This window comes from Podarcis muralis, chromosome 5 (assembly GCF_964188315.1).
Source record: "Podarcis muralis chromosome 5, rPodMur119.hap1.1, whole genome shotgun sequence".
Taxonomy (NCBI): Eukaryota; Metazoa; Chordata; class Lepidosauria; order Squamata; family Lacertidae; genus Podarcis; species Podarcis muralis.
Genome location: NC_135659.1, coordinates 101,716,349 through 101,742,486, shown reverse-complemented (window position 1 = coordinate 101,742,486; position 26,138 = coordinate 101,716,349). Strand labels below are relative to the sequence as shown.

The 26,138-nt window shown below is 52.8% G+C and overlaps 2 protein-coding genes across 4 annotated transcripts in view; one reads left to right on the top strand and one right to left on the bottom strand.

Annotated features, from left to right (window-relative positions):
- Positions 1–26,138, bottom strand: part of SNRPB (small nuclear ribonucleoprotein polypeptides B and B1) — a 393,907-nt gene that overhangs the window by 19,833 nt on the left and 347,936 nt on the right. The window lies entirely within an intron of this gene.
- On the top strand, positions 970–23,154 carry SLC35H1 (solute carrier family 35 member H1). 3 transcript variants are annotated; one of them, XM_028735725.2, is made up of 10 exons: positions 970–1,296; positions 1,401–1,542; positions 2,799–2,862; positions 2,949–3,021; positions 3,117–3,285; positions 3,385–3,468; positions 9,613–9,788; positions 10,017–10,146; positions 18,412–18,525; positions 20,115–23,154. In XM_028735725.2, exons 1-10 carry the CDS (start codon positions 985–987, stop codon positions 20,186–20,188), a joined length of 1,338 nt encoding a protein of 445 aa, XP_028591558.2. In that variant the 5' UTR covers positions 970–984; the 3' UTR covers positions 20,189–23,154. The 3 variants fall into 3 exon arrangements, with proteins under 3 accessions (XP_028591558.2, XP_028591559.2, XP_077785627.1); XM_028735726.2 differs by lacking the exons at positions 18,412–18,525; positions 20,115–23,154 and adding an exon at positions 10,265–13,351; XM_077929501.1 differs by lacking the exons at positions 9,613–9,788; positions 10,017–10,146.

The following is a 26,138-nucleotide window of genomic DNA, read 5'->3' as shown; positions in this document are numbered from 1 at the left end:
GTCTTGCCTCCCCACATCGAAGGCTTCCGCTTAAACCCTGTGGGCACAATCACCCCTGTTGTCCCCCTGCCCCTGCTCCCTTTTCGGAGTGGCTGGTTGGATTCCAGCCAAATTTGGGCCACTTCATGAGTGGAGCATCGCTGTCAACCTTCCCTTTTTTTTGTGGGAAATTCCCTTATTCCAGCACTGTTTCCTGCTGCTATCCCAGAAGGTTAGATATCCCAAAGACTCCCCGGGACAGGTGAGGCTGCTGATCCCTTATTTTCAAATCTGAAAATTGACAGCTATGGAGTGGAGGGGGGTCAGGTCTAGCCAGCCAGGGGCCCATGGATGCCTTGCGGGGCCTGGACACCCACCCCTAATTGGTGGGGATTCTGGGAGACACTTGGACCTGGGGCCTGTCCTTGGATGTTTGGGGAGACCCTGGAAGAGCTGCTGCGGCAAGGATGCTGCAGACGTTTCCCAAGAGCAAGCCATGCCAGGCTCAAGGCCGCTCTGGATCTGCCCGCTGGGTGCCTCCGGGAAAGGTGGTGGGTGTTGGAGCGCAGTGACAAGGGGATCAGGCCCCACAGCTGCCTTGCTCACCTCCCAGCCAGCCAGGTGCCCCTCATGGGAGTACCAAGTGGGACTCAGGGGCAGCAGCCCCTGACGGGCCCATAATAATAATAATAATAGTAATAATAATTTATTATTTATACCCCGCCCATCTGGCTGCGTTTCCCCAGCCACTCTGGGCAGCTTCCACAAAGACCAAAAATACACTAATATGTCATAGATTAAAAACTTCCCTGAACGGGGCTGCCTTCCTGCAAGTGGGCGGCAGCAATCAGAGTCCGGACCTGGGTTCGAATTCACCCCCGGCCCGTGAAGGCCACGGGGAGTAACCTTGCGCCAGGGACTGCTTCGGCCTCGCCTACCTCGCAGGGATCACATGAGCAGGGGGAGAACCAGGCTGAGCTCCTTGGACCCGAAGCGGGGCAAGGAATGCCGCGCCCTCCAGGAAGGAAGCCGAGCGAGGGGCGGGGCGCCTCCCCAGGGTGCAGTGACGGCAGGCGCCGCCAGGAGGCGCTCGTCTTCGCCGCCGGAGAAGGCGGAGGGGCCGCTCTGGCGCGGCGAGTCTCTGTCGTCCGGCCGGGAAGGGGCGGGGCCTGTGGCCGGAAGCGGCTGTCGGGAGGGCGCGGCGGGATGCGGGCCCCGGGGGTCGGCGCGGGGTCGGCGGCGCTGGCGGCGGGGCTGGTGCTGCTCTACTACGCCTTCTCCATCGGCATCACCTTCTACAACAAGTGGCTCATGAAGGTGGGCGGGGGGAGGGAGGGGGAGGGGGAGGGAGGGAGAGGCGCCCCTCCCCCCCGCCCCTCCCCCCCGGCTCACCCCCCTCTCCCTCCCCCCCCCCCCCGCAGAGCTTCGGCTTCCCGCTCTTCATGACGCTGCTGCACCTGCTGGTCATCTTCGCGCTCTCGGGCCTGGCGCGCCGCTGCGCCCGCAGACCCGCCCGGCCGCTGCTGCCCTGGGCCGCCTACCTGCGCCAGGTGGGCCCCGCAGGTGAGGCCGCTCCCTCGGCTCCTGGGAAGTCGGGGTGGGGGGGGGGACCCAGGCCCGGGGTTACGTATCAGCTCAACGAGCTCTAGCTGAAAGGCCAAGGGACCCCTGACCCTTAGGTCCAGTCGTGGCCGACTCTGGGGTTGTGGCGCTCATCTCGCTTTATTGGCCGAGGGAGCCGGCATACAGCTTCCGGGTCATGTGGCCAGCAGGACTAAGCCGCTTCTGGCGAACCAGAGCAGCGCACGGAAACGCCATTTACCTTCCCGCCGGAGCGCTACCTATTGATCTACTTGCAATTTGACGTGCTTTCGAACTGCTAGGTTGGCAGAAGCAGGGACCGAGCAACGGGAGCTCACCCCGTCGTGGGGATTTGAAGTGCCGACCTTCTGATCAGCAAGTCCTAGGTTCTGTGGTTTAACCCACAGCGCCACCCGCATCCCATAGCTCTAGCTTAGGCCCCCCCCCAAAAAAAATTAAAGGAAAAAAACATGGAATGTACATTTCCAAAACATATGATAAAAAACAAATAAAATAAAACTGATATACAGCAACAGTGTTTTGCTTTGTGTTGTGTAGGTTCTTATTTGTTATGTGCAAATGGCTTGATATACCTATTAGTTCTGTTAATTACCATCTTGCATATATTCAAAACAAAATACAGCGACAATTTGCTGTTGACAAAGGACAGCTGGACATAGAAAGGACCCCATTACCTTCAGTAGCTTAGGGCCTTATCAAACCTAAATCCGGCCCTGGGGAGACCATTAGCCTTGTATTTCTGCACAAGCAGGCAGGCAGGACCAGAAGCATCAAGGCGAAGGGGCAGGACACACCTCTCCACGCCTTCTTTCACGGTTTGTGAAAATACGCCTGCTCATGTGGAGGGCAGCAGTTGGTTCTTTTCCCCTCCTGATCCTCACACTTGGAGTCCACAGGGAAAGGGACCCAGGAAAGACATGAAAAAATGCGGAATGTAAAATTTGTGCTTCCATATTTTACTGCCGGAAGAGGTGGAGGTTGGGGCCAGTAGCTCAGTCACAGGGGAGGAAGGTAGCAGCTAGTCAAGATGCCTGACTGAGGAGCCTCCATGTGCAGAGGGAGTCTATCTCCGAATGCTAGTCACTTGGGGGCAAAGGAGAAGGGCTGCAGCCATTGTCCTCATCTTGGGGGCTTCCTGGACACATCTTGGCTGACTAGCTGTGGGTGAGACAGCCAGGCTGACCTCTTGTTCGGTCCTCTTTCTCTTTGCCACTCAGCTCTGTCAACGGCCCTGGACGTGGGGCTCAGCAACTGGAGCTTCCTCTACATCACCGTCTCGCTGTGAGTATGGGGTGGGGTCTTGTGAAGACGCTGCCCGTCTCTCTTGCCTGCCTGCCTGACGGCCTCCTTCCTCCCTGGCCTTGCAGCTACACCATGACCAAGTCCTCGGCTGTCCTCTTCATCTTGTTCTTCTCTCTGGTCTTCAAGCTGGAGGAGCCGGTGAGCGCCCAGCCCCTGACCCCCCAAGGCTGAGCGGGAGGGGATCATTGGGCCTGCGGGCACCAGCTAACCTGCACTGTTCTTCTTCCCACCAGAGGGCGGCGCTGGTGCTGGTGGTGCTGCTCATTGCGGGGGGGCTCTTCCTCTTCACCTACAAGGCGACGCAGTTTGACATGGAGGGCTTTGCCATGGTGCTGGGCGCCTCCTTCCTGGGCGGAATCCGCTGGACGCTGACACAGATACTTCTGCAGAAGGATGAGCTGGGTATGTGCCCCTCTGGGGCGGGTGTCGGGGGGGGGGCAGGCGACACCCTGCTCCGTTTCATCCTCCTTGATGGGCTCCCCCTTCTCACCCTCCTGGCAGGACTCCAGAATCCCATAGACACCATGTTCCACCTGCAGCCAGCCATGTTCCTGGGCCTCGTCCCCCTCTTCGCTGCATTTGAGGGTAAGTTGTCTGGGTGAGGCGGGGACAGAAATGGCACCTGAGCGGGAAGCAGCAGAGCAGGGGATCCAGGTGCAAATCTTCTCCCAGGGGAGCTGTTTCCCAAAAGGGTGCTTGTCTGGGGGTTTCTTACTCTAGGGCAGTGGTTCCCAACCTTTTTTTGGTCGTGCCGCACCTGAGCATCTCTAAAATCCTGGTCCCCCCACATAATGTATAATTCTTATTATTCAAAAAGTGAACTAATCACGTGGAGGAAGCTTAAAAGGCCATTAACTGTTAATAACTCATTCTCAAATTGCCCCCCTGTGCGGGGGGGGGGACCACGGGGGGGGGGAACCATTGGGAACCACGGCTCTAGGGCATTCACTGGGGTCCAAGCAGGGTTTTAGGCTCCTTCTCCAAAGCTGCTGGCTGGTACGTTCATAGCTCCAGTCATGTAGAAGGGGGGAGGGAGAGATTCTGGGGAGAAATGGGGAAATGTATAATAGTCTTTTGTCTGGTGTGGACAGAATGTGCTGGGTGGTATCCATGCTCATAGACCCAGGGAAGCGAATGGAGGTGGCTAGACAGCGCCCTGTGATGGTGCATCGTGCATTAGTGGAAGAGAACAATGATCAGGGGGAAAAGCCACGTCCGTCAGGCTACTTTGGGCTGGTTCTTTAGTTCTCGGCAAACAGAAGTTACAAATTTAGAGCTGGAGCTGCAAGACAGGGCAGCACCCAAAAGCATCTCAGTTGATAGGAAATTTTTAAAAACATCAACGTTGAAAATCAAAAATGTCACCACTGTAGAAACCCAAATGCTGTATTTCGACTTGGGAATTATTTGTTTGCCTCAGTGCAGTCTTGCGGCCACCAAAGCAGCTCCTCTTCCTGTAGGAAAAGCTCATAGTGGACCCCTCAGCCCCCCCCCCCCCCGCAGGTGGTCAGGCAACTTTCCTGGTCAGTTGCAAGGAATATTTTCCTTAGTTGCGGAGGGAGAGAAACCCTTGGAGTGTTTGTCAATCTGTTGTTGGCTTTTTGCAGTATGGTAGCGCTGCAGAGAGCTTGCTGGGGAGACCATGCATTAAAAATGAAAAGGACTCAAAAATAACTTAAACAAGGTTTTAATAAGAAAAACAAAAACTCCTTTTACACTAAATACATTAACAACCAAACCAGACCCAACCACCAACCCAAACCCCAGGGTAATGGGAGAGCTAGGTGCTGCTCCTTATATACTACACCCAGATGCTGACACACCTTAATCAAATACAACTCAGCAGCACCTGCTACGTTTCACAGCTGTAAAGCTGGGTCTCGTTATCTTGCTCTGGCCCTTGCTCTGGCCCCTTAAAGACATACACATCGAGTGGAACAATGATGAACCTTTACATTTAAAGAAACCATTCAACATTTCCCCTGCGGTTCATCATTGTGGAACAAAAACATAAAGCATACTTTGTACATGTCTTTCGTGTGTAACCTTTGGAAGTGCTTTAGTAAAATGTCCGCAATTTGATTGTCACCTGGAACATATTCAAATACAATCATTTCGTCAGTAATTAGTTTCTTTACAAATTCTAAACGTAACCTTAAGACTCTAGTGCGCTGCGTATTGGTCTCTGAACACAGGATAGCAAGTCCGCTCTGGGAATCAAGGTAAACTTTTACTGGTAGTGTTACTTGCATCTGTAGGTCTGCAAATACTTGCAGATACCATTCTACATCACGAGTGGCCTGAACGCATGCACATAATTCACTCTCTGTTGTGGAGAGACAAATAATGGTTTGTGTCTGGGACTTCCATTCAAATGGACAACCGTTATAACAGAACACCATACCAGACACACCCCTGCAATTATTTTGTTCCACTGCATGAGATGCATCGCAGAAAATTTCAAAACCTTTGTCAATACATGTTGTAAACTGCAACCTATAATGTTTGGTGTGTTTAAGGTACATTACCACTCTCTTAAGAGCAGAGAAACATTGTGTAGTAGGCTTTTCCACAAATTTTGCCAGAAAGTGAAAAGCATAAGTTATATCTGGTCTTGAGATTCTTTGAATGAAATTTAGCTTGCCTATAGCAGAACGATACAAAGTTTTGTTAGGAAATGGCTTATCTTCACCTGTAAAGGTGAAACCACACACCATAGGCGTTTCCTTCCCATTTGCATTTTCTAAACATAGCATTTCAACAAGATCATCAATTTTTGAAGTTTGATGAACCAGAAAAGATCCATTTTTGCCTTTCTCAATTTGCATGGATAAGTAATTTTTAGCTATGCCTAATTCCACCACATCAAATTTCTTCTGTAACTGTGATACCACCTGTTCATATTCCTGTTTAGTTTTTGTAGAAATTAATACGTCATCTACATACACACATATTTTTGTTACAGAGTTTGCCCTTTCCTTTATAAACACACAATCGTCTGCCTTTCCTTGTGAAAAACCAATATCCAGCAATTATTTTGCTAAAGTTTGGTGCCAATTCCTTCCACTCTGGTGCAGACCATAAAGGGATTTATTTAATTTGCATACCAAACCTTCAGCGGCATCTATGCCTTCAGGAACATGCATAAAAATTTGTTCTTTTAAATCTGCAAACAAATATGCAGTTTTTATATCTAGGTGATAAACAGAATGTCCACGTTGTGATGCATCTTTTAACAAAAGCTTAACTGTTTCATATTTTACGCTTGGTGAGTAACACAAATCATAATCTTTGCCTGGAATTTGTTGAAAACCCCTAGCAACTAATCTTGCTTTGTACCTTACAACTTCATTTTTGTCATTCATTTTAACTCTATAAACCCATTTTGAATCAATAAGTCTCATATCTGGGGTTTGTGGTACAAGAGACCAAGTGTTATGCTCTTTTTAAAGAAGCTATCTCGGAGTTCATAGCTTTATACCAATTTGCAGCTTGGTGCTTAGGTAAATTCTGAACATCATTGTAGCTTTTTGGCTCAAAAACTGCCTTATTGGCATACACAGTATTAAAATGTTCATCTGCAAAACGTTGTGGCTTCTGTCTCTTTCTATCTGAACGTCTCAGTCCAGAAGGAGAGTCAGACTCCTCAGACTTAATAGGACTAAATGAACTACTAGTTTCAGGTTGTAAATCATCATTGTCAGACTGAAGAGGTGCCTGTAGGCTAAGCTCACGGTCAGAAAACTCAAGAGAATCTAACCTCCCCTCGGGTGCCTGTGACTTTAAATCATCAAACAAATTATCAGATTCAACAGGCTTTTTGTCTTTTCCCATTAATTCAGAAGCACCATTTCCTGCTGCTGCTTCTTTCTCTTCTTCCTCAGTATTATCTATACCATCAGTATCTTGGAAGACAGCAACTCCATTCCAATTTACAGTTTGTATCATGCTTCTGGTTATATGAAATTTGCCAGTTGCTGGTATGTAAATTCTGTACGCCCCCTGCTGGTAGCCCATTAATTTTCCCTGGACACTACGTTCACCCAATTTCTGCTTAGCGGGATAATGCATAATTACATCTGAACCCCAAATGCGTAGGTATTTCAGATTAGGGCGTTTTTTAAACAGCTTCTCATAGGGGGTGACATCTAAACCAGAATGATAACTGCGATTTCTAACATAACAAAACGCATTAAGTGCTTCAGCCCAAAAGTCTTTGGGCAGATTAGCATCATGCAGATACGTTTTAACCCCTGCCTGCAGGTCACGCTGCACAACTTCAACAAGCCCATTTTGCCAGGGACTTTGGGGGCAAGATAACTCATGAGTAGTCCCCTGCGCTTCCAGGAATTTCTCAAAATCCTCAGAAACAAATTCCCCACCCCGGTCAGAAAACAGGTTCTTAATTGGTTTGTTAAAGTGCATTTTTACCCAGTTGCAAAAAACTTTATACTTTTCAAATGCTTGGGACTTCTCAGCTATTGCATAAGTCCAACAGTATCTACTATACTGGTCTATCAGAGTAAGCCAGTACTTAGAACCTCCTAATGATGGTGGGAGTGGCCCAACTAAATCACAATGTACACGCTCAAATGGTTCAGTTACTTTCCTATCTGAGCACCTACCCTTGCGTGCAACCTTAATCTTATTCTTGCAACAGGATAGACATTGCATAAAGAATTTACATGGTTTTAAGTTGAGGCCATTAACAATATTCTTTGTCTTAATTACATCAGCAAAATTCAGGTGTCCCAGAATTCTGTGTGCCTCGTGGACACACCTGGAATGAGGCCTTACATTCCTCAACCCCTGGCTTGACTGTGCTGCTCTGCAATTTATAGGAGATTGTGAGCAGGTGCGAAAATACAGTCTATATAAACCATCAGATTCCTGGGCATACAATAAACGTTTGTTCCCCTCAAAAAACTCACACATTGACTTTAAGAAACGCACAGTTATGCCTTGACGAGCAAAACACCTTACTGATAATAGATTGTCCACTGACAGGCAGTAAATGCAGTTCGCTATTGTAATGTTTAAAGAGTCAAGTTTAACGGTACCCCTGCCAAGCGACTGCAAGACTTGTGAATTGGCTAAATGTACATTACCAATTTCCTCTTCGAAAGAAATAAACAAGCTTCGATCATTGCAAACGTGCTGAGATGCTCCTGAGTCAATAATAAAAGACTTCCACTTGGCATCTTTAATTCTTTTACGATCTGTTGTCCGAGCATGAAAAGCTCGCGGCTCGTTTCTGTCTTTACAGTGCGATGTTTGCTGCTGAGATGACAACCGTGACTGACTAACAGAAACAGGCTTGGGAGTACTTTGCTTTCTTTTGGCGCTGCAGTCTTTTGCAAAATGTCCTTGCTTATTGCAGAACCAACAACGCTTTGCAGCTTTAAATGCAGTCGTATCACCACAAGTTTGCATATGGCGTTCCTCATTACTTCTGGAAATAGGAGTGCTTATGGCACAAGCCTCCCTTCTGTCCAACTCTCCCATTAATCTTGCCGTCAACCCTTCCACAGTTAATTGTGCTGGTGGAACAGCAGATATCTGGCTAGCTACACCATCAAAGTCCTCATTAAGGGAACAAAGGATGATAAAAACATACTGAATATCAGGTATCTCCATGTCCCTTCGAATTAATTCCCCGCGTATTGCCTCCAGACGTCTCAAGTGTGCTGCCAAATCACCACCAGGCTGCAACTTCGTCTGGTACAACTGCTTGAAAAACGTCAATGCAGATGCTGACTCTTTTCTAACATGCACTGCTGCAAGACTGTCCCACATTTCTTTGGCAGTTTTCTTATTTCTTATATAGACTACTTGCTGGTCGCTGACTGCCAAATTAATTATCGCCCTGGCTTTTGCATCTCCTTTCGACCAAGCATTAGTTACAGGGTCAGGAGGGTCATCAGTTACATAGGTCCATACTTCTCTAGAGGTCAAAAGCACCTCCACCCGAAAAGACCATAAACTATAGTTCTCATCTGTTAGCTGTGGGAAGACCAGAGCCTTCTCAGCTTCAGGAACCCGGTCAACCATTCTGGAACTCTTCCAGACCCACAGAACTATGCTAACAGGAGAAGGAGTTTTCAAACCTTTCTCAGAGTCCAAAAATATGCAGTCATCCACTCAGCAGCTGGGCCCATAACCAAAGATGTTGGCTTTTTGCAGTATGGTAGCGCTGCAGAGAGCTTGCTGGGGAGACCATGCATTAAAAATGAAAAGGACTCAAAAATAACTTAAACAAGGTTTTAATAAGAAAAACAAAAACTCCTTTTACACTAAATACATTAACAACCAAACCAGACCCAACCCCCAACCCATCTCCCAGGGTAATGGGAGAGCTAGGTGCTGCTCCTTATATACTACACCCAGATGCTGACACACCTTAATCAAATACAACTCAGCAGCACCTGCTACGTTTCACACCTGTAAAGCTGGGTCTCGTTATCTTGCTCTGGCCCCTTAAAGACATACACATCGAGTGGAACAATGATGAACCTTTACATTTAAATAAACCATTCAACATCTGTTGCTGAGTTTCTGCCTGCTCAAAGGTGGGTTGGCCTCTCCAGAACAGGGCTGAGCTTCCCTGGGCCCCTGGCTCGGCAGGAGCAGCCCTGAGGGCCCCTAGGGCTGAGCACCCTCCCTTGGAAGTCCAGCCCACGGCACTTGCTTCCTGAGCCCTCTCTCTCTCTCCCCCCTTCCTCCTCCCAGGCCTGCCCTTGTCTGCGTCAGAGAAGCTCTTCCGTTTCCACGAGGTGGACCGTCTGCTGGGCCTCTTGGGCAAGCTGGCCCTGGGGGGGCTGCTGGCCTTTGGGCTGGGCTTCTCCGAGTTCCTCCTGGTGTCGAAAACCTCCAGCCTCACCTTGTCCATCTCTGGCATTTTCAAGGTATTGGGTGGCCTTTCCTCCTCTGGCCCTTCCTTGCCCAGCCTGTCGCCTCTTGCTTGGCCCTGGGTGGGAGCCCATGAGTCTTTGGGGTGGGGGTCTTCCCTTTGTCCCAGGGAGGCCTGAGGGGCTTCTGTGCCCCAAGGACAAAGACTCAGTCCACCCCCTTCCCAAAATGAGACTTTCGTTCGGCTCCTGGCGGCTGTGACTCGCCCCTGCTCTTGTCCTCAGGAGGTCTGCACTCTTCTGCTGGCCACACACCTCATGGGAGACCGCCTGAGCCTCTTGAACTGGCTGGGCTTTGTCGTCTGCCTCCTGGGGCTCTCTCTCCACGTTGCGCTGAAGGCTCTCAGTGCCACAGGTAATGCTGGGGGTGGTGGGGTCTTGGGCTTCCTGCGCAGCCAAGGTTTGGGGTGGGGGCCGGAGAAGCCCTGCTGCCTGTTGGGGGCCGGCCGACCAGTGCCTCCTTCTCTGCGCAGGGCAAAAGGGCGCCAGGCAGCCCAAGGAGTCTTGCTCCAGTCCGGACTTGGAGTTGCTGCTGCTCCACCACCAGGAGGAAGAGGACCCTGCGGGATTCCCCCAGCGCTGAAACACGCCAGCAGCTCAGCCAAGAGAGCCCAAGGCAGGGGGAGCCTGCCACCCCGGAGGGCTTCAAATGGGGGGGGGGCTCAGGACCCCTCCGAAGGGAAGAGGCTGAAGCACTTGGGCCCTGGTGTTATGGACAGATCTCGGGGGTGGGGGAGCCTCAGGAAGCTGGGCGGGTGCAGGTGCTGCGTTGGGTCTCCGTGGCTCAGAGAGGGAGCTTGGGGGAGGCTGTAAAGTGCGACTGATGGTGCCATCCTGTGGGCCTTCATGGATGGCGACATTGGGTGCCTCCTTTCTGCGCCCCTCTTTGTGCCCTCTGGCCTGCGTGCCCCTCGGGGTCGGAGGCAGTGCCACGTGAATGTGTTAAGAAGCGAAAAGGCTGTGGGGCTTGGAGGACCAGCTGGCGCTTGGGGAGACCAAAGTGTTGGGACCAAAGTGGGCTGAGGCCAGAGAGCAGCCAAGAGGCTCTGGGTTTGCAGCAGTCCCTGGAGTTTGGAGGGGGTGGGCATCACGGTGGTCTCAGAACTAGGCACTTCTGAGATGGTACTCAGAGCTCCAGCTACTGGAGGAAGCAGTAGAAACCCGCCACGAACTTGGGCAGGGTGTGGGCAGAGAGAGAGTTGGGCATAGGACCAGAAGGTAGCCTTGCGGAAAGCAGGCTGGGAGCTGGAGTCCTGAATGCAGAATGCCTGGACCAGTCAGGCTGCCTGGGTGAAGAGGAGCCCTCGCTGCTCACCTCTGTGCTTGGCATGAGGCTCCCTTACTGCTGACATCTTGAGGACATGGGAGGCCGGTTTGGGAGTTTCCACTGCCCATCTCTGGGCTCTGGAGAGTAGCATTTCAGTCTCCTGAACCCTCTTCACCCTTGCTTGGAAGTAAGTCCCATGGAAGTCATCCGGATTTGCAAGCAAGCATGTCTCGGATCGCAGCCTTGGGGAAGAATGTGGCAGCCGCCTTGCCAGTTCCCCTCACCCCCAGCTGTGGCTGCTCAGAATGGCCCTGGGCAGCTTGCCAGAAGGACACAGGGTGGTGCTGGCAGCCGCTATCACCATTCAGAGGTGTGCATGGTATTCTGAAATGCAGCTGTGCCATCCATTCAGATGTAATGGTGGTGCTTGTGGTTTTAGTTGGACCAAAGCGGGTCCATCCAGCCCGGCCTCTGGCCTCCCAGAGTGGCCGGTCAGATGCCCCCAAGGGAGACCCCCAAGGAGGACTGAGTGTGGCAGCAGGGCTCTCCCCACCCTGATTTCTGGAGGCGGCATGGAGTCGCGCTCTGTCCAGTCGTCACTTGCAGCCACTCTGCCTCTGTGACTCTATCCCCGGCTAAAGCCAGCTGAGCTGGTGGCCATCACTGCCTCTCCTGGGAGCAAATCCCAGAGTTTAACTCTTCACCGTGTGAAGAAGGGCCTCCTTCTCTCCCCATCCCAAATCTCCCTCTTCCTTGGTGACCCTCCTTGGGTTCTAGTAGCAGGAGAGGGAGGAAAACCTTGCTCATTTTGCCCAGTTTCACCCATCATGTTTCCATTTTCTAACCTCAGCCTGTTGCAACCTTTCCTCAAAGGGCAGCTGCTCCAGCCCTTTAATCTGGGGGGGGGGGGAGCTGTTGGTTGGTTGCTTTTCCACCCTTGAACATTTTGCCCTCCGTTTTCTAGAGATTTTTCTAGCTCTGTTGTGCTTCTTCTGGAGACGAAGTGAGCAGAACCAGACTGTATCCCATATTTAGCCACCATAAATTTTCATAAGGAAAATGAGATGACCCGACTACCCTTATGGAAATCTATGACAGGATCACACTTGGAATCCTGTAGGCGGCTTTGCTTTTGATCCCTAATGTTGGATTTGACACCTTCACAGCTGCTGTGCATTCACTTGACATTTCCAGCTCCCCACTGCAGCCCCAAGATCCCTTTCCTCACCCGTCACTCGGAGGATGTACAATCACATTGAACCACATTTGCCATTTTGTCACCTGGCTGGCTTGGTGGCAGGAGGGGAACCCTGGGGGTCCCTTGGCTGTCCATTTCCCCCCACCATTCTCAATACTGTGATGTTGTCCACAAACTGGACCAGCTCTCTGCTGATCCTTTGCTTTGGATCCTTTATGATCAAGTTAAAAATCGTGATAAAAAAAATCCTTCCAGAAACAAAAGCTCATACCAGTAACCAACTTGGTTGGTCTCTAAGGTGCTACAGGAAGGAATTTTTTTATTTTGTTTTGACTACGGCAGACCAACACGGCAGACCTACCTGTCATTAAAAATCATGGTTCCCTGCATGGAGCCTCTCTCATAATAATAATAAAAAATTTTATTTATTTCCTGCCTTGCAGGAATGCAAGGATGTTCATTCCTCCTCGCTGCTTCCTGTTCAAGCAGTTGCCCTTCCAGGAGAGGGCCTGTCCTTTCCTTCCACGGCTGCTGAATATGCCTCATATCTTGGGAACGTTTGGTGGGAAGTGGAGTTTCTGCAAGAGAGGAGAGTTGCCTCTTTGCTGAGCTTGTTAAGATTCTTGAATTCCCCACTGGTGTTAAGTGAGTGACCTTCATTCCGCGGCTGAGGAGGGTCAGGGTCAGGCCTGGCTGGCCCTTGCCTGCCTGATGCCCTGAGCAAAAGGCTTTGTCCTCCTCGGCCCATTGTCTGCCTGGCCTTTGATTTGCAGGGACAATTTGCTCTTGTCTTGCTCCTCGCCTGCTCTAAGCCCCCGTGAACTGAACTGCCTCCTTGCCTGCCCTTTTCCTAATTTGCGGTCAGTGCTCTTACTTTGAGATGCAGCTACAACTGCCCTTCAAGACAAGGCACGTGGGCAATTGTGTTTAGTTGAAGAGCAGCCGTGGCAGAGATGCAGAGAATCCCCAAAGCTGCCAGGGAGAATCCCAAGAGCAGAATATTCTGGCGGGGGGAGCCTGAAATGTACATTCCACAAAAATGCACAGCTGCTTCCAAGCATCCAAAGACACCCTATAAACTTCTTAACAAAGGAAGTGTAATTGTCTGTGTGTCTTAAATGTTTTTAGTATAAGTTGTTGAATCTGCAGTCTTTTGGAAAAGGTGTGATTGTGAAGAAAGACACCCATGTTCTCCTTCGCCTGGAGGGGAAGGTGTTCTGCGGCGTCAGGCCACAGATCTGGACCTGCCAAGGAGCCGTGTCCTTGCACCCCCCCCCCATACAGCCTCACCTCTCAGTCCCAAGGACCTCGGCTGCTGTGGCTGTCTGGGACCCGCCTGTGCTGTGCTGAGCTCTGCCCCTGCCCCCTGCTGAGGAGGGGGGCTTCTTGGCCCCCAGGTGCTCTGCCCCAACCAAGCTCCACATACAGGAGGGAATTGGGAGATGCCCCAGAGTTCGGCCTGTCAGCCCTTTCCTCCTCCATGCTGGGCACGACTGGAGTGGCCAGGGGCCAGCCACTGCTCCATGGCAACGCTGTGGGAGGCCAGGGGTGTTGCTGTGTGCTTGCATTGGTTCTGGAGGAGCCATACTGAAGAAGGCCCCCTCTCTGTGCAGGGTATCTCAACATGGGAAGGATCCTTTGCATAAGCTGGAAGTGACCGTGGGAATAGAAATGGCGGGGGGGGGGGGAGTTGCCAAAAGCAAGGGAGAGTGGAAATCAGCCATAAAATCATCTATCCCACCTCAAGATACTGTAGATGGTGCAGCAGCAGAGAAACCACTGCAGAGAGCAGCAGGAGGAACGGCCTTAGGGCCTCTTCCCTGGGAAGAAGGATGGGGAGGAGGGAGGAGGCAGCTGCCTTTGGGCATTGGTGGTGGGGGAGGGGAAGGAGGTCTCTCGCCCTCTGCCCTTCCTCAGCCTGAGAACTGAAGCAACGCCGAGTTGCCAGTCTGAAGGGGCCCAGAGGAAGAAGGGCACCTTCAGGCGAGGCTGCCTTAGCAGCGACAGACTTTGCCACAGCAGCCTTTGAAGCATAAGAAAACTCTGATTCATGGTGGGATGAAAGTGTCTGTCTCCTGTGACGGGAACCCGGACGACCAAGCACACCATCTTGGGGAGTGGGCAGGAAGAGACAGGTGTTTTCTTTCCTGCCGCCCCAGTGGCTTTGGCCACACTCAGGAAGCGGGCAGCAGGTGGCGCTGCTGTGCCAGGCGCCCGTCTGCTGGGCTGCTGCTTCCTCCTGCATGCGTTTGGCCTGCAGCTGCCAAATGAAAACCTCAGCAGCTTGGAGGGCCTGGGTTGGGGGGTCTGGGGGGGGGGCAGCAGGGCCTCTGAATCCTCTCCTTCCTAGGCAGCGGGTCCTGCTGTGTTCTGCAGGTTCCTCCTGGGCTCCAAGCTGTGGAGCCGTTTCCAGGGGGCGCTGGGAAGTCCCACTCCGATGGCCCCTGGCATTTGCCCCCTGCCCCTGCTGAGGGCTGCTGGAGAAGGGTGAAGAGGCAGCTGCCACTCAAGGTGTAAAACCAAAGATCCCCTCCTGGATCAGGCCAAAGGTGGAGGGCCCCTCACCTGTCCTGTTCTCGCACAGTGGTCAGCCAGGTGCTGCAACAGGAAGGTCCACAGGCAGCAAGGCAGGAGCACCTTGGCAGCAGCTCTCACATTCCCTGGTCCCTGCTGCTCAGATACTCTGCAACTATCCTACTTTCAAGAGACATCTGAAGGCAGCCCTGTTTAGGGAAGTTTTTAATGTTTAGTGCTGTATTGTGTTTTTAATATTCAATTGGGAGCCACCCAGAGTGGCTGGGGGTATAAATAAATTACTATTATTACACGTCCTTCACATACAGTGCTGCTCCTCCCCCTTGCTTGGTCTATTCCTTTTGAACAGATCATACCCCTCAGTTCCAAATTCAAGCCATGTCTCTCATCCCACCAGGTTTCAGTAGTCCCTACCAGGTCATATTTGCCATCCTGTATTAAACACACCAATTTTTCTTGCTTGTTTTCCATGCTCTGTGCATTAGTTGCCCCTCTACTAATGTGTAGTATGGGAAACAAGCAAGACGAATGCCCTCTGGGAGTTGTTGGGCTCCACCTCCCATCATCCCTGACCATTGGCCTTGCTGGCTGCTGGGACTTGGCCAGTGGTGGGTGGAGCCACAGGCAAAGATGTCTATGGAGTGGCTGGTGTGAATGGGACCCTTCTCCACAGACTCTTGCGCCCCTTGCACCCTGTTTCATTAGGCAAGGAAGAGGCGTTCTCTCGGGGTCAAGAACCAAAACACTCAAGGACGGTGCCAAGGAGGGGTGTAGTTTGAAGTGGGGAGGCCTGGGGGCATAGCCAGGATTTATGTTAGTGGGGCAGGCTTTATATTGGGGGTGGGGGCAGAACCCCCGTTAATTATTTTTATTGATTTACTTGATTACCCACCTCCCCCGGCTACACCCATGCCTGGAGGGATACGTTCGAGCCCCAGACCTGGGCTCCTCTCCTCTGCAGCCATCATGGCAGGGGGTGCCAACCCAGTGCCCAGGAGCACAGGGCTGCTTTGGTGCCCCTGGGATAAACTTGAATTCCTAGATTCACAGCTTTCATTTTTTAAAAAAAATGTAAGGTCAAAGCATCTTTCGAAAGATATGAGGCAACAGATATGGACAGCAATTGTTTTGTGTGTGTGAGAGAGAAATTCGCCTTCTTCCTTTCAGGGTTTCCTCCCCCCAGAAAAATGGATGCCCATATATGTGAGAGAGGGAGAGTTGGGCTTTGTGAGGGGAGGAGAGACTGTGTGTGGTCTGGTCTGCAAGAGATGCATTTGGGCAGAGGGGGGGGGGAGATGCATTTGTGGTGGGAGGTGAGCAATGCATGTGTGTGTCGGGTGTCCATGTGCATGAGAGAGTTTTGCATGGGCACCTGGTACATTTTTGCTGGTGCTGAGAAATGCTCCCTATTGTTAGCCAGCAACACCACCAGTGGGGGGGGAGGGGGAGCACAGAAATTAACATCAACCAGCAGACACAGCTGACTTCTCATGGGAACCTGAGGTTGAGGAGGAAGCCACAGTGACTGCTCTCTCTAAATGTGTGATGCCATGCTCACATGGTGGCCGTTTTGTGACTGGTGCCCACATCACGGTCTTAAAAGTGAACAAAGGCATTCGGCCAGAGATGTGGAAACTCAGATTTTGTTCTTCTAAAACCGCAGAAAGCACAAGGTGGGCTTCCTTCAGGGGCTAAGTGAGCACCAGGAGCTGTCAGAGAGCAGGTTGTGATGTGTGGGGTCATGGAAGGAAGGGGGCAGGCCTTGAGGAATCCGGCCTCTAGTGACTCAGGCCTAGGAGGGGGCTGGCGTTTCATCCTGGGTCTCCCTGTGCTGCTCCCACAGCCAGTTGACACAACCAATTGTGCCTCAGCTGGCAGTTGCCATTAATATACTTGGGAGCACAAGTTGTCTGCCAGAGTCGCTGTCGGAGGAACTCCATCATTTCCCCAGGGATAAGACTTCGTCTTTACAGAGCATTTCCTCTTAGGTATTCCAGGTGTGTTCCATGCCATCATTTCAGCAACCCTTCCAGCGCTGCTGTGAAGGCAGACCAGGCTTCCTACCTCCACTGGGGGGGGGGGAGGGCTGTGAGGCAGATGGAGGCTGCCTGCCTGAGGCCAGACAGTCTCTGGGGCCTGGGTCAGCCTGGCACTTGGCCCTGGGCCCCCCATGGGCTCAAGGCAGGCGTCTCCCTCCCTGGCACCTCCTTCAAGTGGCAGAGAGAAGGCTTTGCCTCCCCAGCTGCTGAGGGCCACAGCTGCAGTGCCCTCGCCTGCCAGTTTCCGAGCAAGAGATGCTACCTGGTCCTCTTCTCTGGCAGCCAGCAAGGCTGGTGCTAAGGCAGTCGGTCGCTGCAGAGGCAGCCGCCTTGCACTGCCCTTTCCTGCCCCATGAATTAAGCAGCCCCTGTGGGGAGCTTGGTAATACTTTTATTAATAGTTAATTACTCCCTCTGCCTTGCCAGAGAAATGAGACTCACTCAGGCCTCATAAATCCAAGCAGTGATCCTGCAATAAAAAGCAGCAAGGAGACTTCATTCCGGTGGCTCCTTCAGCAGCCTTACCTACAGCGCTGGCATTTAGGGAATGACAAACGTCGGCACCAGGTGCCTGGGCGCAAGGGCGCAGAGGAGAGGGGTCTGGCTCCCGTCCAGGCACAGGCCTCCCCCCCCCCCGGGCTGGAGCCATGGCAGGATGCAAGTGGCCTTTGCTCTGGGGCTCCTTGTGGGGGGACAGCAGCCCCCTGTTGCACTGGCATGAGAAAATGGGATAGACTACTCTGGCTTGGTGAAGTTCTCCATCCTTGGGCCCAGAAACTAATAGGCAGCCAATGCAGTTGGACCAGGATCGGTGTAAAATTCTCACACTGTCTTGCCCCAATGAGCAGCCTGGCAGCCAAATTCTGCAGCAGCTGAAGTTTCCAAGAACAGTCTTCAGAGGCAGCCCCAAGCACAATGCGTTGCAGTAATCAAGCCTGGAGGTTTGTTGTTGTTTAGTCGTTTAGTCGTGTCCGACTCTTCGTGACCCCCTGGACCAGAGCACGCCAGGCACTCCTGTCTTCCACCGCCTCCCGCAGTTTGGTCAGGCTCATGTTGGTAGCTTCGAGAACACTGTCCCACCATCTCATCCTCTGTCGTCCCCTTCTCCTTGTGCCCTCCATCTTTCCCAACATCAGGGTCTTTTCCAGGGAGTCTTCTCTTCTCATGAGGTGGCCAAAGTATTGGAGCCTCAACTTCACGATCTGTCCTTCCAGTGAGCACTCAGGTCTGATTTCCTTAAGAATGGATGCGTTTGATCTTCTTGCAGTCCATGGGACTCTCAAGAGTCTCCTCCAGCACCATAATTCAAAAGCATCAATTCTTCGGCCATCAGCCTTCTTTATGGTCCAGCTCTCACTTCCATACATCACTACTGGGAAAACCATGGCTTTAACTATACGGACCTTTGTTGGTAAGGTGATGTCTCTACTTTTTAAGATGTTGTCTAGATTTGCCATCGCCTTTCTCCCAAGGAGCAGGCGTCTCTTAATTTTGTGACTGCTGTCACCATCTGCAGTGATCATGGAGCCCAAGAAAATAAAATCTCTCACTGCCTCCATTTCTTCCCCTTCTATTTGCCAGGAGGTGATGGGACCAGTGGCCATGATCTTCGTTTTTTTGATGTTGAGCTTCAGACCATATTTTGCGCTCTCCTCTTTCACAGCCTGGAGGTTACTAGAGCGCAGTTGACAAGAGGTGAGACTATCCTGTCCAGCTAGGAGCGCAGCTGGAAGAGGGCGGCTGGGAGCTGAGCTGGGGAATCGGGTCTTGCCTGCCCTGCAGATGATGGGCACGACCCTCGGGGGTCTTCTTCCCCAGGCCTCTGAGCGCTTCCAAGCGCGGCTTCTAACGGGGGTCCCTGCCAGATTTAGGGGGGCCTTGCATGGCGCTGGTGCCCCTCGCCAACAGCGCACAGTGGCCGCCGCCTTTCCCGGGGAGCATCGAGACCTGGAGGGCAGAGACGGCGGCCGCCCCCTCCAGTCCAGGCAGCAGGTCAGACGCCACGCTCTGTCCGGTTCCCATGAACCTGGCAGCCCCGCGGGAAGACGGGGAAAGGGAGTCCCCGGGAGCGGCTCTGCAAGCCCCCGCCGGCCCGCGAGCTTGGCGACCCCGTGCCTAAGAGGGAGGCGCCGCTGCTTGGACGGGGCGGGGAGAGGGAGGGGCGGTTCGGCTGGCTGTCCGGCGTCCGCTTGGCTCCTCGAGGGTTTCGAAGGCCGTTCTGGCGAGGCCGTCGCCACGCCGCTGCGCCCACGAGCCCCCCCCCCCCGACGCCCTCTTCCCGGTGCCAGCCTCCGGAGCCCGGGAGTCTCTGCAGCTCCGCGCCTGCTGGTGGAAGCCGGATTCCGACGGCAGCCGCCCTCCGCGCCCGCCCCTCGGGGAGGGCAGCCGCGCCTGGTCTGGGGCCGCCAGCGGACAAGGGGCTCGTCGCGGGCGCGCCTTGCCTCTGCCGAGCGAGCGCACGGTGCTTTGGGGGGGTCTCCCTCCCGCCCCGTCGAGGAGCGAAGGTGCCTTTGGCGAGAGGCTCCGCTCGTTGCCGCCCCCCGGATTTGCATAATCCTGCATGGCGATATGATAATGATGTTTGTTAAAGACAGAACGCAATAAATTAATCCCGTTAAGTTGTTGCTGCGAAAGGCAAAGAGAGTGATTTACGGCGGCGGTGCGGAGCCGCGTCGAGGCTGCGGCAAGGCGGGCGGACCACGGCGGGCTGCCTGTGCCTGGAGACCCCCCAGTGCCCCCGCCCAGCCATGCCCCCCAAAGGCAAGGGCGGCGGAGCCGGGCGCCGAGTCCTGAGACCCCCGGAGGCCCCTCCCCTCCGGGCACCCAGCCCCCCACCCGCCTGGCGTCGCCGGGAAGCCGCTTTCCACGGGGCCTGGACGTCGGTCCCCGTCCAGCTCATAGATCCCACGGTTACAATATCTGGGTATCTCAGAAGCATCATTCCAAGGAATGGTAACCTATTTATTAAAATGGAAATTTGGAAGCACCTTCTTCCCCCAGGAAGGACTTCGTGGCCCCCTTGAGTTTGCCAAAGGGCCTTTATGACAATTTACAAACCTGACAAGAGGGAGAGAAGGCAAGAAAAGAGAACTGCATTGAAAAATGAAGCTGGTTCATGCTACACTGGAGACCCAGGAGGGGCAAGAAAGAGGAAATCTCTCTTCCCTGTATATAGAAATTGTAGAAAGTTTTATGCTCTTATATTACTAATTAAGCAGTTTGTCAAGTTATATTAAGTAAGCTAGAAATGTGTAACATAAATATTTTTCTATTTATACACATAGTATTCATAAAATCAGGAGGGACAAAAGAAGACCAGAGAAGCCCTGCAGCAGCAGCAGCAGCAGTAGCAGGATGAGGCCAAGGGAGGCCCATGCGAGTCGGGGCTCCTCTTCTCAGCTAGGCTGACCCTGCAAGCGGCCCCCAGAGGCCTCTGGCCCCAACAGGGGAGGGCCCAACACAGCCGCTTCCTCCTGACTTTGGCTAAAGCTGCCAGGCACCCATGAAATCTGGATTATTCCTTTATGGAGTCAGCGTGACCCCCAAGGAAAACACCCCCCAAAGGGGGAGCCCACTAGCCAGGATGTGGTTCTGCTGGGCATGGCGCCTTGAAGGTAGCAGACCTGGGCAGCTCACTGCCACCAGGGGGTGCGATGGCAGGTTCACTGGGTGGCAGGGGAGCAGGGACTGGGCCAGGCCTGCTCTTGCTCTTCCTTGTCCTGATCCGCAGGCCCAAAGGAGGGTCTGAGCGTGTGGTTGGATGCAGGGAGACCAGAGGGGTGTCAGGAAGGCCAAAAGGGAAGGACCGCTTTTGTTGCTTCATGAAAGAAAGGTGAGAGCTTTCAAGGCTCCCTACAGAGACCGGATGGCTTTACAGACTCCAGGCAGATGCCAAAGCAGCAGGCAGGCGTCATGACTCATCTGTGAGGTGCTAATATGTTAAGCATTACTTATACACCCAGCAAGCTAGGAAGTTGGCATCAGGAGCCCAGTGAGCTCTCCTCTGGCTTGGAGGCCCCTTCCCAGCTCTCCCCCATCTCTCGGGTCAAGGGAAGAGTGACAGGCGGCCAGTGTCAAAGCCTCTCCTCTCCCCAGTGAGCTGAACCAAAACTAAGACTTGGAAGCGTCAAGGGATACAAACCTGTGTGAACTTATTTTTGCAGCAACTAACACTTTGTTTCAGGGTTATCTTGATGACCAAAGCGGCATTTACAGGCCTTCCAGGACATTTTCTCCTTTGGGTTCTAGGCAGCCCTCCAGCCTTCAGGTGCCAAGAGGCCATTTGGACCAGGGGCAACCCCTCCCTTGGCTCCCCCAGGACGGAGCGGGCCTCCTCCTCCACCAGAGCTGGGGGTGAGCAAGAGTGCCAGGTGGGGAGGTGGGCACGCTGAGAGGGCAGCTCTCCGGGGCCTGACCTGGGTGGGTGCAAAGGAAAGGGAGCACCAAGGACCTGCAATCATGAAGAGGCAGTGAAAATAGGGAAGTTTTTCAAACAAAGGTTGGCTGGCTCCTTTTCGGGGATTATTGAGTTGTGGGTCCTGCATGACTGGGGGTTGGACCCGATGACCCTTGGGGGTCCCTGGCAGCTCTGTGATTCTACGATTCCATGCAAGGTTTTCTTTCCAGAATGGAAGTAGCCAGGGTCCTTTTAGGGAACCCCATGCCAGGTCTGGAGACACTTGTGGGGATGTGGCCACAGCAGGGCAGTTAGTGCCAGAGGCCCCCTGCCCGCCCCAAACTCTTCCTGGTGCCAGTCCCAGGAGAGGGGGCAGAGTAAGACCTGGAAGCCTTTCTTGGGTGCAGAAATAACTAATTGCAGCAGCAGCAGCAGCAGCAGCAGCAGGAGGAGGGAGGGAGGGAGTCCTGATTTACACCTCGTCAGGCCTGGGCGGCCTCCCCTCATTACCAGCCCTTGCCTCGTTATTTATTCCTGTCTAAATATTTCATTGTCTTAATTGTGACAATCCAGCGAGCAGGAGCAGTTCCAGGCTGAGGTGTGTGTGTGTCTCTGCTGCTGCAGCCAGGCTGGGGGTGCCTAAGGTAGCCAGGGGTGGGGGTGGGGGGTGAATCAAGAGGTGCCGGGAGGGGCATGCATGCCCATGCCCGCCCCAAGTGGGCAGCTGGTGCAGGGGGCACTTTTCACCCTGAGCTTGGCAAATGGCCCCCCCTCCTGCAAGCCTGGCCCCTCCTGCATCCGCCACAGGGCTAAGCTGTGGGGGGAAGGCCTGAGGCCACCCCACACTGTTAGACACCTTCCTGCCCCCCCACCCTCAGCTGGTCCTCAGATTCTGGAGGGAAAGAAAGGGGGTCCTTTGGGCCTTAAAGCCATTTGCCAGCCCCTGCACCTCTTTCCAGGCCTGGCCAAGTCACGGCCTCCTTTTGTCTTCTGAAAAGCAGGAGTTAAGGGGAGTGGGGTCAGAAAGGAGACTGGTCCAGCCTTGCCCAGTTTGGGTGCTGGATCCATTGCACCAGGCTGCTCCCCCTTCCCCATTTCTGCAGTTCCAGCTGCTGGGAGGGAGGGAGGCTGGGGGGGGGTCTCCCATCTCCAGAGACAGCTGCCCTGCCCCCCCTTCCCTTCCCTTCCAAATGTTAATTTTATGGAGACCTTTATAAATCTTGCTGTTTCTGCTGTCCATGGGCTACATAGATTTCATCTTGTTGAGAGGTGACACTCGTGGCCTTTGGTAACAGGCTATCAATTTAATGCACTGAGTGTAATAAAAAACACAGGACCGTATTAACTCCCAATTACTCCGCTCTGCTCCTGGCATTAACCCCTTGTGGCCAGAACCTCATCTCTCCCAAGTTTGGGGGGTGGTGGCAGCGCAAGGAGGGGGGCTGTGGACTGTGGCAGGTTGGGAGCAGCCTGAGCCTTAGCTGGGAGGTTGTTCCAGAAGATCCTGGCCTGACTGGGGTCACTGGGCACAACTTTTGAGAGCTGACCCCCCCCCCACTGCAAATGCACACACCTTGGAATCAGGGACCCCTAGAGCACCACCAGTGCCCCCACCCCAACATATTTATTTATCTGTGTGCTGCTGTTGGTAAAACAACAATGACACAGTTAACAACACACAGGTATACAATAAAGACCACGCAAAGACTCAAATGAATCACCTGTTCCAAGAAGAGGTTTTGTTATTGTCTGCATAAACCTGGCAGCATGGAAAAGTTTTCAGCCGGCATCTAAAGGTTAAATGTTTTTAAAAGTTTGATTATGTTTTTATTATGTTTTTAATGTTCTGTTGGAAGCCGCCCAAAGTGGCTGGGGAAACCCAGCCAGATGGGTGGGGTAAAAATCATAAATTCTTATTCTTATTCTTATTCAAGCAGCTGAGTGGGTGATGGAACATCAGCCCCGTTTGTCCTTCTGCTATTGGGGAAGGTCCATCTGAAGAGGACCCCCGGGGCCCCCTCCCCATTATTGGATCCATTTCATAGGAACTTACATGGACACAGGACGATGCCCTGTACCAAGTCAGATAAAGGGTCCTAGAATCATAGAATTTTAGAGTGGGGAGGGACCCCCAAGGGCCATCCAGACGACTCCCTGCAATGGAGGAACCATGGCTACATAATCCCTGACAGGTGCCCACCTCTGATGAAAGCGAGTCTGCCACCTCTTGAGGGAGACCCTTCTACTGCCAGACTCCTCTTACCCTCAGAAAGTTCTGCCTGATGTCTCACCACCTGAGTCCATTCATTCAGGTCCTGCCCTCTGGAGAAGCAGAAAACAAGCTTTCTGCCCGTGAAAGCCCTTCAGATACTGGAAGGTATTACGGAAAAATCTAGGTGTGAGGCTGATCAGTCCCCCAGCTGGTCGGGCAGAGCCCGCGGGTCCCTGCAGAATAAAGGAGGAGTTCAGCCACCAACCAGAGCAAATAGCTGTAGACCAAAGTTTATTGCGCAACAGGTTCAAAGAGCAAATTTTGAACCCCGAGGATGGAGTGACAAAGACTTTTAAAACTTTCCCACCATATCCCAGAATACAGTTTGCACAGCATCATTGATACATCATTGCTACATCCCTGACATGTCACAAAAGGGGAGGGGTAGACAGGGGTTACACTAGTTCAACCTTGGAAAACATGTCCAGACAAAACAAAAAAAATTCCTTCCAGTATGGCAGACCAACACGGCTACCCATCTGTAACATGTCCAGACAAGTCCTTGGTACAAGATTAGCATAAGCAGACATGGCAGGGCAAGACTCAGGTATAAGATTAGCATAGACAAATATGTCTTAAGTACCCACCACCCAAAGTACAATAGAACTTCCTTTGCATGTCTGGCCCCTTGGCAAGTCTTTGGATGGGATTAGGCTTTCCTTGGCCAACAATCAGCTCAGCAATTGTCACCTCTGGGAACTTCCTGGAGTCCTTTTTCAAGGGGGAAATAGCTTTGGAATGGAGGAAACTGGCAAAGGAGTTGATTTTATATTATTTTTAAAGCTAGGTAACTTCCCCGAGCTGTCAAGTTGAAAGGATACATTCAGACATAATATTTGTAACATTTAACAACTTTAAAGATGTGCCCCCCCCCTAATTTCCGTAACAAAGGTGACTCTCATGCCCCCTCCCAGCCTTGTCTTCTCCATCCATGCTGAGTGGCAGCAGTGGCTCTTCCGGGGTTCAGGCATCCCTCCTTGGAGATGCCACCATGAGGGACGGAGGGAGGGACCTTCTACCTGCAAGGCAGCTGCTCTGCTGCTGAGCTGCAGCCCTTTGGCTTGCAGCGCCTGGAGGATGGAGGCCTGCTTCTGGGACAGGTGTCCCTGACCACCTGCATGCCTGGCCCTTGCCACGGGGGGGGGGGGGGGGGGCTCATGCCACCGAACTCTGAGGGACAGGCTGGCTGGCCAGGGGAGTTGTGGGAGGGCTGGTCCCCACCGCCAGCTGTTTGCTTGAAAAAGACATTTCTTAAAATGAAAAGCCTCACTAACTCAAAAGAGAAATTTCAATAAAAAACCCCTGCAGTTTAAAACTTGTAGAGAGGAAGATGTCAAAGTCCAGCCAAGCAATCTACAGAATTAATTAAACCAATTAAAACACAGTTTAAACCAGCAGTAAAATATCCATTAATATCATCTATAACCGCCCAAGTTCTTAATGGGAAAAAGCTCATCTCAGCTAAAAGCAATGGGAAACGAATGAGGCTTCAGCTTTGGTTTAAAAGCTGGAACCGGTGTGGGAAACCAAACAAGGGAGGAAGTTCCACCAACGGGGACCCAGCACAGAGAAGGCCCCGCCTCTAGCTGCTCTCCTAGGTGGGTCCAGCAAGAGGGGCCTTGGACGCTGCTCTTGAGGTTTGGGCAAGGAGGCAGGCAGGTCCTTGACTCAGCCTGGCCCCCAATCGCTGGCAGCGTCAGAGGTCAAGAGCGGCACTTGAAGCTCAAGTGACTGGCTCAGTATCAGCTTTGCATGTCCTGGCCAGTCAGCCCCAGAGAGTGACCACATTCTGTGACTCTTGCCATCTTCAGAAGCAGACCCACAGAGAGCCCATTGCAGTAGTCTAGCACAGAAGTAACTAGTGGTGGGCTAGGCCCACTTTCTCTCAAGGTTCTCTTAGCTGCTGCTGCTGCTGCTGCTGCTGCCACCTCCACCTGCTGCTCCACAGAGGGCACGGAGCCCAGGAGAGCCCCAGCACCAGGTGTGCATGGGGGGGGGGGGGTTAAGGGGGAGCTTGCAGAGCCTGGATTTAGAGCCCCAGGTTCAGGCTTCAGGGTCTCCAATTAAAAAGGATAAGGAGGAAGATGGTGCTACTGAAGGCTCTTCTCTGCCAGTCAGAGTTCACAATCCTGGGATAGATGGACAAAAACCTATAAGAGCAGCTTCTAGACAGTCCTCTAGGGCAGCCCCATGTAGAGACAGTAGTCTAGGCAGGAGGTCACTAGAGCATAGACAACTCAGGAGAAGCTGTAGCTGGTGAATCAGCCTGAAATGGGGACAGACACAGAAGGCAATTGGACTCCTGAGGCAAGTTGGAATCTGGGATGACTCCCCAAGCCTGTTCCTTAGTGGGGAGTGCAGGCTCTCAGAGAGCAGGCCATACAGCTAAGTCCTGTGCCTCCATCTTATCAGGATTCAGCCCCACCCAGACCCTGGTCTGACACCTTCATGGCCTCTCCTGAGTCATATGGCACAGAGAGCTCTGTACCCTCAGCACATTGATGGAGCTGCGCTCTCTATCCCCAGGTGACAGTTCCCAAAGAATTCATGTTGGGGCAAGTTCTACCTTGAAGAGCACAGGAGACAAGATGGACCCCTGTGGGACCCGGCAACTAAACAGCCACAGGCAAAGGTGCCAAC